Raw genomic sequence first — 10,797 nt, forward strand, 5'->3', positions numbered from 1 at the left:
ATCTACTGTGAAGTTATTGTTCATAAAATTATTCATAGAATTAAAATAAACATAAAGATAAATATAATCAACCATTGAATAGGCCTGACTTATCCGCCTGTTCTCTGTAACAATGTTTTGTATTCTGTCGTAAATAAGGAGTTTATAATTAAATATATATATATTTAATCATACACTCCTTTATATTTAACTACTATACACTACTATATATTTAAATAAATTTTTACAATTGCACTTTACATAAATTATATATATAATTTATGTAATTTATGCAATTTATGCAATTTTAAAAATTTATTTAAATTTAAATTATATTCTATTATAGGCCATAGTTACTTGTTTACACATGGAAATAAAAGTAATTATGGGTAGAATGTAACTTCTACGCACGGTACGCGTAGAATAAAATAAATGCGTAAAATGTGCGTAGAATATGAGTAGAATGTGTGTAGAATATGAGTAGAATATATGAAGAATACGTTTGCAATATGAACCTATAATATATCTGTAGAATGTATGAAGAATATGAGTAGAATATAACTATGCATTATGCACAATAGCTTGTACGAAAAGTTAAGCCTTTAAGAATTGATAAACTTTCTATAATTTCTCAAAAGATATTAAATGAAACAAGTTAGAAGAGGAGAATTTTCGAAAATTTTCTCTTAGTTTTTTTCATTAAAGCATTAAAAAATAAAGAGCATCCGGCGTAAACTTAGTGTAAAAAAGTTAAAATAGTCAAAGGGAATATCTGTTAGTGGAATAGAGTTTAGAGTAGTTGTTATGAAGTGGTTTTAATGTCGTCGATCATGCAAAACAGAGCTGTATCGACTTTCGTTAAACTACCAACACAATAACAGGCTGTTTTCCTATTATGGTCGTATTTCACAGCAAACGATCAAGTCAGTGCACAGCTATAAAACCTGCCATTTAATTCCCACTCCAGTAACAGAAGCTTTGCGTTGTAATGGCAGGTGTAACAATGATCATACAAACTGTTATGACTGATTTATAACGTTAATAAACGAAGTAAGGAAACACTACTCCATAACTCCCCTACCAGCGAGACAACCCTTGAGCGGGCGGAGCCGAATCCATATTCCACGCCTCTTTGCCCACCCCCTGCTCCCCCCCTTTTCTAATGTCGTTAGCATCTGTCGCAGTTGTCATAGTAACCGTCCCAATGACGTCACGTACTTTAGCACGTGCGTGCTGATGCATGGGAAGGAACAGCTGGCCAAGCTCAAGGCCTCGGATCTTCCGGTTCAATCCAGCGTGTTCAAATTGAAAACTGTGGCGGCCATTGTTGTGCCTGTTCATTGTTACTGACGTGATGGAGTGGTAGTCAGTCTCTGACCCGTGATTAATGCTAATGATGTAAAGTTAGCACAGACTGATATATATTATGGGTAATATTTAGATGGTAAGAGTAGAGAGAGAGAGAGATAGTAGTGATGTTGCAGAGTAATAGCAAAGTGTTTAAAACGGTAGATACGGATATATAAGCCCACTTGAATAATGAACCCTTCGTTCAACATTATGTAATATAAAGATATAATCTTTCATTGTCGGTGATTAGCCCGTAGACGCACTTTTATACAAAATAAATTTCGGACGGGATGTCTCATCCTCCTTTTTTCCTCCATGCGTTTTCACTGTCAGGCGGAGGTGCTACGAAAGGAAGACACCTTTACAGGGGCTCAGACTTTTTAAATTGCCATTTTATCTAATTTTAAGTAAAGAATTTAATAATATATTTTAATATATGGTCTAATTTAAATTTCTCTACTTTTATACTAAAATTTAGAAATTTGATGGTGGAAGCGTTTAAATAAAGAAAATTTCGTTATATATTCGAAATAACGTGTTTACGAATAAATTTATAAATCTTTTTACGTACTTAAATTATCTTTTTAATTGTTTAATACACTTAAACGGGACTGCTCTTGTTGTTCGTCTTCAAAAAAGCGCTTTCATAAAAATTAATTTATCGAATTAAGTCATAATTGGATAAAGTTAGCGATTTAAATAAATAATGCGAAAGGTTTTTTTCCCCCTTGCTCTTGCTCTTCTCCATCAGAATTTGCTTGAAAAAGGCCATTTAAGTGCGAAGTGCTTAAAGTTTGAAACGTCAAAATATTAATTGTGAGAGGGCGGAACGTTTGCGGCGAAGGAAGAAAAGAGAATGTTTAAAAATTGTCGCAACACCCATCAGGAGAGTGAAGAAGCTGCAACATCAACGAATTGAGAAGAAGAAGAAGGAAGAAGGGAAAAAAAAGCCGACAAATTCTCCACAATTACGACTAGCATTCAATCCAATTAGACAGTTAAGTAGGCATCCGACTTGTGTCAAATCCACTGCTTGCTTCTCAATGGCTCGTTGGCTTCGTTAAACCGGTGCAGTCCAATTTAGACCTAAAGAGATCAGTCGGAGCGTGTACTTATAATTTGATGCGTCCAGACAAACGCGTTAGAGCGGCAACGACCGGGAAGTAGAAAAGAATAGAAACGAAGAATTAAAAAAAAAGAGGAGAAAAAATGACTGCGAGATCGGAAAAAGAGAAAATGAAGGAAGCTCCAGAAATGAAATATTCGGTTTAGAGTAATTTGCGTCCATTTGCACGGCTCTCCCTCCCCCAGAAAACATTTCCTTACTCGTTAAAAGGAAATGGCTAGTGGGGTCGATTTAATGCTTTACCTCGCGAAGGTTTTAAGATCCCTGCACAGTAATGGAAGCTTTTTTTTTTTTTCTTCTTTCCTACTCTTCCTCCTCTCTTCCTTCTTCTTCATCTTCTTCCTCTTCCTCCCCCCCGTCGCGAGCTGCGTAAAATGGTGAATCCAATATCAGATTCAAAAGAATGCGATTAGCGCTTTTGGACAGAATGAACGATTTGTTTCGGCAACAGAAAAACGTTTACACAGACTTTGATTTCGTGCTTCAACTAACAAGATCGTCACAATAGCTTGGATGAATATAGGTAAGGAATCAAGAGGATAGACAGGACCACTAATTTAAATTTCTGCTCCGTCGCACGGATGTCAAAACCGGTTTGGTGCTGGTCCAATGTTTGCTAGAGGATTCCTACAAAATAGGTGAAGTGGAAGGCGTTCGGCAATTGAGAAGAGGGTCGGACGGATCAAATGGAGATAGGCCCGCCCGGAATGGATGAATTCCCCATTCTCTCTCTCTGTTTGCATAGCTCCTAAAGTCAAGGCAATCAGACGGGCAAAACGTGATTGGTTACGCTTAGATCACGTGAAAACTTTGTGAATGTAAAGCCCCACTGCGGGATGAATCTGTTTGTTTGCATGCCAAAATAAGAAAGGGCTGAAGTTAGGTTCGGTTCTTATGCAAATATGACGGAGCAACTATGTTTGAAATTTAAAACTACATTTTGAATATGTAGAGACGTCCGTACAATGATGTTGTAGCCCACAGTATTGTTTCTTTTTTTATTTTTTTGGTCAACAAATTATTCTTCTGCCATCCTCTGAAGTTACGCACGTTATCACAGACAAATATGGACTGTTACGTGTACATAATCCCTTATTAATGTGTACGTAACCCTTCTCAATCGCATAAATATAGATTTTTGCCAAATTTTAGACGTTAACCAACTAGGTAAATTAGGAAAAATCATGCATACGCGCAGCTTGTTAAAGTATTAACAAGCTGCAAATATGCATGATTTATAGTTAATTAACTTTATTAACTATAAATTACAGCTATGTGAGTTAATTCTAAATTGTAAGGGCCCTAAAATAACATTAAAAATGAATAGGCCCTTCAAAATTAGACGCAAGATCTCGCTACTAATTTATCATATAACTCGTTTTAAGGCCCAAGTAGATGCCAGTTTAAAACAAGATTTCGATACAAATTGTGTTACTCGTTAGGCCCTTATCATATCTTAAATTTGGCATAAAAAATTAAATTATTTTAATAAAAATTCTGAATTTATTTTCAGTAGAAAGTTTCGATAAGTTAGCATTATGTACGAAAGATCTAATTTAAACTGAATTATTTAATATTAAGTTAGATATAAATCTAACATAATTAAATTTCCTAAATAATGAATCGTGTAAAGAGTTTTTTTAAGTGTGTTTACGGCACAAATTTATAGATTTAACACGAGTTATTCTACTTAACTGGTCGCATACAGAGTGAAAGAGTTACAATAAACCAAGGCCTATTCGATTATAGAAAATGAACAATTAATAATCTTCACAAGAAAGCTTAAATTTTCTTGAAAATTCTAGTTTAGCCTTTTATAGAAAGGCCTTAACTTTCCGAATTAATTTAATAAAATTTCTCATATACTTATTACTTTTCAATCTATAATTAGGCCCCTGTTTGGGACTAGTTTAATTACAATTAAAAGGCTCTAAGGTATTATTATAATTAAGGACCTATGCAGTAAAGAAGGTGCTTTATTTTGATTTTTTTAAGTGTGATTACTTAATTTTCTTGGTGTAAAGTGAATTTTATTAAAGTAGATTCGTATAAATCCTTAATTTTGATGAAAACTTTATACATTTGCATGAAGGCGATGTATTTTTTACGATAATTTAAGCTAATTAATCATACGAAAAGTTAGTTGTAGCTTTAAATTTTGAGAATTTTTTAAGTCTTATCACAGTTTTACATTGTTTATAACATCTTATTTATTTTTAACGAGTCAGTTTCTTTTTATAAATCTTATAAAAGTGGCAGGAAGCCAACTTCTTAGATCTTTCTTTAGTTTAAATTGATCCCATATTGAAAAGAGCCACGAATATGACTTGACAGTTGAACAATTAAGACATTTCGTCGCATCATTTTTCCACTAAAATTAATTAATAAACGCGAATATTTTATATTAAAAAATAATGTATAAATAGAATTTCATTTCTATGTATTTTAAATTTAAAAAATTTACATAAAAATTTAAAAAATGAAATTTTATAAGTGGCAAAAATGAATCGACTTCTTGAAGATTTTTAAGCAAAAATAGCTTTAAATTTATGTTTAATTTTAATAAATATTTTTAAAATGTGTTTTTATTCGTTTATTTTTAATGTTTTTAAATAAATATTATAAGAATTTTATACAAAAACTGCATAGTATATTAGAAAATAATGTTGTATAAGTCGCAAAAATGAGTCAAGCTCTTCAAGGATTTTAATGAAATTAGCCTTAAATAGTCTAAATGGTTTATTTTTGAAATTTCAAAATATTTATTTAATATTTAATGCTTTTAAAATAAATATTTTATAAGTAAATCGTATTAAAAAAGTAGTAAAAGTTAGTAAAATTCCGAAGATAACAGCTTGAAATTAAACGTTTGTTTCGGTAATTCTACTTAAATAAATTGACAATATATATATTTATTTATAAATTTTCAACATTTTAAAGTAAATTCTATAAAGATTTATACACGAAAACAGTATAAATAATTAAAAATTCTCAATTAAAATGTATACAACAACAATAATAAAATGTATGAATAGTTGTTTAGAATTCCATTCATTATATTCAAAAATTCAAAAAAAAAAAAAAATTCNAGGTTAAATTATGAAGTGAAAATTAGACGAGGAAAATTATACAGAAAAGAGTAAGGACGTTTTAATAACAGAATAGCGGAACCGGAAGCTTAGTATATAATTACGAAATTTAGAAGCGGCTCGGGAATGACTGTAATTAGATGGGGGGGTAAGTAAAACTTGACGCACGGACCACCAGGTGACTGCTTAATTAATACCGTAATTATACTATCCAATCATATTTCATCTCTCCTTCAACATGTTCTCACCCCATGTTACATTCAAGGAACACAACTTGTGTGTTGGAGCAGTCTGTCTGCCAGCAAGTCAACCATGTTTGTTCGGATTCTCTCTAAATTTTCGTAAGATAACTGCTCGATAAATGAAAAATTTACTCGCTGTGATAAGCAAAATTAGGCCTTTGACCCCTTCTAACATATTAAAATGCAAGCTGTAATTACAGCATGGCATCTTCTCTGGAGGGATTCACTTGATGAGTCTGTTTTTTAAACGTGATCTAAAGGAACAATCTATCACCATTAATTTTAAAATTAAATCCCTTGAGACTAAATGAAAATAATTAATAGATAAAAGAGTGAAATTTATCTAAATTTCGCGCGAAAATCACTAAAACGTGAGTAAGGATAAGTGAAATTTTATCCCTCCTCCAATTAGACTCTGCGGAAAAGTAAACTATTTTGAGTGTTTACGTGCTCTTCTATACTATTTTAAATTAAAATATTATATACCTTAATAAATAATAGGATTTTATCCTTAATTGGGCCATTAATTTTTAAATAAATAAAGATCAACGACCCTTCCCAAGAAGAAAAAAAGAAGCAAGATGAAGCTCTTAGAATACAAGGCGTATAATTGTAATTACCTGTATGTCTCGGCCATACTGGCCATGGGTTGGCCTATAGTAGGATATAGTGCGTTAGGGAAACCAGAATTAATAGAAAGACGTGCTGGTGTTGGACTTGTAACTGAAACAGCCGCCTGTTCCGCAGCTCTTCTTTGATTTCTTAACTTTTCTTCCCTCCTCCACTTCGCTCGACGATTCGAAAACCAAACCTGAAAAAAAAGATGGGCCTACAAAAGCGTGTCATACTAAATCTATTAAAACAACAATATTTTGTCGTTTTTTGTGCATTATTTCCTCCATAAAATATTAATTCTCTTATTTTATAAACAAAGAATCAGAACCGGAACTGGAAATGATGACTTAATGAATGGGAAATTTAAAACCTGTGGAAACGATATACCAATTTAAATATTGTTAAATTATTGTTTGAAAGTAAATGATTAAAGCTCATTTAGACAAGAATTTGAAGATGTAGTTTATCTTGTCCAAAGAGTTTATGTGCGATGTGGACGACAATCTCATCTGTCAAAATAGAGGACAGTCAGCAAATTTAGAAAGACCGGCGATAAACCTTGGGGTGTCGAGTCTGGACACGCCTACCCATCCCAGGAGAAAGTGACCGATCAGTCATCGTTGAAGTCACTCGGCAATAAGATGCTTAAGCTACTAGTTGTCACTGTAACCTGGGCCAGTAATTCGACGCCATATTGAGATCGTTCGCTTGTCCCGGTACTTGAACTGGCACGGAAACACCAGGTGATATAAGGCCTGAAAAGTTTTCAATAGTTTTATAACCCTTATATAAAAAATTAATCAAATAAAACAGAAAAAAAATCTAAGGCGCTTTAACGTATAACGCGCACCGGCCGTAATGGCCGGTGCGCGTTATACGTTAAAGCGCGGTTATTTTACACAAAAATTTCCTATTAATTAAATAGAATTGTTTAAATATCGCGTGTAAACAGTTGAAACTTTGAAATTAATCGCTTGTATCCGGTGTACGACTTGCGTTAAGCAAATAGAAAACGATAGAAATCGTGCAAATATATACTTTAAGATTGTAAGTCAATGACCTATAAATCCCGTTCTGCCTCGTATAAATTTTGAAAGCTAAGGGATTATAATTGATACAAACAAATTTGATAAATAAACAAAAGAGACTAATAGATCCAATCTCGTGACTGTGACTATGAAACCCTTTAACATAATATAAGGTTCTATTGTGTAGAAGCTCTAATTAAACAAGTTATAATGCAGTATAACCCTCGCTAACTTTCAACAAATCTTTGCCAAGGCAGCATGTGTGTGTACATTGGATGGATAATTACATCTTCCAATACTCTTGTCACCAGTCTGCGTCGCTCGTTAACTGACACGTGTGTTGGACGAAGCGATCTTCGACGCGAACAGATTACACGAGGAAGAGTCTGTCACCCGTAACATTTAATTACTGGCATGACTACGTGACATTCGTGAGAATTCACGTTTTAATTTAGGTTCTTTCTTTCCTCCATCAAATTGAAGTTTTCTAAAGAATTTTAAGGAGGAAATTATATTGAAAGACCCACTTATTTTCATTTATTCAAATGACGCGAGTTATGTTTTAAACGTCGGAAAGATTTTTTTTTTTTTAAATATGTATTTTACACTCCAATAAATAGATTTTTTCAAAATTAAATTGTATAAATATAAAATATAAATGTTTGTTACCTTAATTTCGCTTTAATTTATTAAATTACAAGCGAAATTTATGCGGGGTGAGTTTTAAATCTATCCTAGTTTAATTGGTTTTTTTAATGTTAAAGAAACTGAAGAGGAGGTGGGGTGAGGTAGACAAGACCGGAAATGATTCGTTTTCGTGTATTTATTAATCCTTGAGTTTGATTAAACATCGATTATAATGGCGAATGTGACAAAAGTTTCTTAAACGCAAATCTCGTTATCAAGTGTATTAATTTCATTATGCAAATGGAAAGAGAAGACGTGACAGACTGAAAATTTGGACGAATAACTCGTTCTATAAATATTCCCGTCGTTAGGCTAATCACCAACGGGGTTAAGAAGCAATCGAGTGTTTTATTACATAGATTCGCGGTGTCATTTTTAATCAAAATGCCTCCAAGTAAATCGACGGTGGGGTGAGCGGGAGGGGTTTTTATGCCAGTAAATTACCTATAAAAGCGCATAATTCTATACGAAACTTACCAGTTGATGCGGCGCTTCCATTGTTGACTGTTGTGAACTGTCCGTTGACCGACTGCATCATGTGAGGTTGTGCCGTTGGACAAGTTGAGCGAGAATAGTTACCCAGGGATAGAGGATCGTATGCTCTTGTTCCACCCGGTGGTAACATGCAAGAATAGGAAGAAGTCTGCTGCTGAAGACACGAGCTTGTCGCCATATTGTTTGCCATACTGTAACTGGGCATTGTAGGCAGGGAGCTGAAAAACCAATGTTAAGAGTTTAACACGTGGAAATTCTAAAGAATCCTAGCTAGTAAGAGGACTACTTAAATAATAATCTATAAGTCTAAGTCACCCGCTATTTATATAATTTAGGTTAAATTATGAAGTGAAAATTAGACGAGGAAAATTATACAGAAAAGAGTAAGGACGTTTTAATAACAGAATAGCGGAACCGGAAGCTTAGTATATAATTACGAAATTTAGAAGCGGCTCGGGAATGACTGTAATTGGTTGGGGGGTAAGTAAAACTTGACGCACGGACCACCAGGTGACTGCTTAATTAATACCGTAATTATACTATCCAATCATATTTCATCTCTCCTTCAACATGTTCTCACCCCATGTTACATTCAAGGAACACAACTTGTGTGTTGGAGCAGTCTGTCTGCCAGCAAGTCAACCATGTTTGTTCGGATTCTCTCTAAATTTTCGTAAGATAACTGCTCGATGAATGAAAAATTTACTCGCTGTGATAAGCAAAATTAGGCCTTTGACCCCTTCTAACATATTAAAATGCAAGCTGTAATTACAGCATGGCATCTTCTCTGGAGGGATTCACTTGATGAGTCTGTTTTTTAAACGTGATCTAAGGGAACAATCTATCACCATTAATTTTAAAATTAAATCCCTTGAGACTAAATGAAAATAATTAATAGATAAAAGAGTGAAATTTATCTAAATTTCGCGCGAAAATCACTAAAACGTGAGTAAGGATAAGTGAAATTTTATCCCTCCTCCAATTAGACTCTGCGGAAAAGTAAACTATTTTGAGTGTTTACGTGCTCTTCTATACTATTTTAAATTAAAATATTATATACCTTAATAAATAATAGGATTTTATCCTTAATTGGGCCATTAATTTTTAAATAAATAAAGATCAACGACCCTTCCCAAGAAGAAAAAAAGAAGCAAGATGAAGCTCTTAGAATACAAGGCGTATAATTGTAATTACCTGTATGTCTCGGCCATACTGGCCATGGGTTGGCCTATAGTAGGATATAGTGCGTTAGGGAAACCAGAATTAATAGAAAGACGTGCTGGTGTTGGACTTGTAACTGAAACAGCCGCCTGTTCCGCAGCTCTTCTTTGATTTCTTAACTTTTCTTCCCTCCTCCACTTCGCTCGACGATTCGAAAACCAAACCTGAAAAAAAAGATGGGCCTACAAAAGCGTGTCATACTAAATCTATTAAAACAACAATATTTTGTCGTTTTTTGTGCATTATTTCCTCCATAAAATATTAATTTAATTATAATTAAACTTATATAACTATAATTAATCTGTAAAAGGTGCTGGAGATGATCTTTCCACCTTATCATCTTATAAAATTTCTTCTTTAAATTACTAAATAATAATAATTTTAACTGTTGAAATGAATGAAATAAACTTTTTAAATTTATCTAATATATTTAAAAATTAACTTCTAACTAAAATATTTTGTATCTTAGATAAGAAGAAAGAACCTACTTCGTTTCTTACCTGTATCCTGGCTTCAGGCAAATCGATTTTAGATGCCAACCTCTCCCTTGCAAATACGTCTGGATAATGTGTTCTCTCAAATTCTGAAAATAATAGTGTTTTTCTCTTCATTAGCATATTAAACATTTAAAATTAATGCCTTTAAAATGTAAAAATCTTCAACTGAAAACGTATTTAAAAGTTAAAAAACCTGAAATTTTTACAGGTGTTAAATTAAGAAACTTTATTCTTTATTCTGTAATATTTCACATTATGTATTTATTAATACACTTAATAAACATTTCTTTTATTAAGTAAATTTGTTTTTTCTCGTGTATTTTCGTTCGTGTGTAACGAACAAACGGCAATTTTGCGTCATAAATACACGTCATCACGTCATTACAAGTGTTAATAATGTATAATATAAAATAATTATATATATTATTATATCATATTTACACGTTAGAACTAACAGATTTTAATAAT

The 10,797-nt window shown here is 32.8% G+C and overlaps 1 protein-coding gene across 2 annotated transcripts; it reads right to left on the bottom strand.

Moving 5' to 3' along the window:
• Positions 1-6,719: 6,719 nt before the first annotated feature.
• On the bottom strand, positions 6,720-10,497 carry LOC111619160 (paired box protein Pax-6-like). 2 transcript variants are annotated; one of them, XM_023360838.1, is made up of 4 exons: positions 10,333-10,497; positions 9,806-9,996; positions 8,594-8,829; positions 6,720-7,156 (listed from the first exon to the last, which is right to left on the bottom strand). In XM_023360838.1, the coding sequence occupies exons 1-4, from the start codon at positions 10,456-10,458 to the stop codon at positions 7,062-7,064; spliced, it is 648 nt and encodes a 215-aa protein (XP_023216606.1). In that variant the 5' UTR covers positions 10,459-10,497; the 3' UTR covers positions 6,720-7,061. The 2 variants fall into 2 exon arrangements, with proteins under 2 accessions (XP_023216606.1, XP_023216605.1); XM_023360837.1 differs by having other exon boundaries at positions 10,321-10,497.
• Between the last annotated feature and the right edge of the window lie 300 nt (positions 10,498-10,797).

Source organism: Centruroides sculpturatus, unplaced genomic scaffold, assembly GCF_000671375.1.
Source record: "Centruroides sculpturatus isolate CEXI.00-Female unplaced genomic scaffold, Cexi_2.0 scaffold79, whole genome shotgun sequence".
Taxonomy (NCBI): Eukaryota; Metazoa; Arthropoda; class Arachnida; order Scorpiones; family Buthidae; genus Centruroides; species Centruroides sculpturatus.

Excerpts from the sequence above, each read along its gene's own strand:
- LOC111619160 (XM_023360837.1), bottom strand. The coding sequence starts at position 10,458 with ATGTTTAATATGCTAATGAAGAGAAAAACACTATTATTTTCAGAATTT. Across the intron at positions 9,997-10,320 it reads GGATACAGGTAAGAAACGAA|GTTTGGTTTTCGAATCGTCG; the intron begins GTAGGTTCTTTC and ends CTTTTTTTTCAG. Across the intron at positions 7,157-8,593 it reads TGGAAGCGCCGCATCAACTG|GCCTTATATCACCTGGTGTT; the intron begins GTAAGTTTCGTA and ends AAAACTTTTCAG.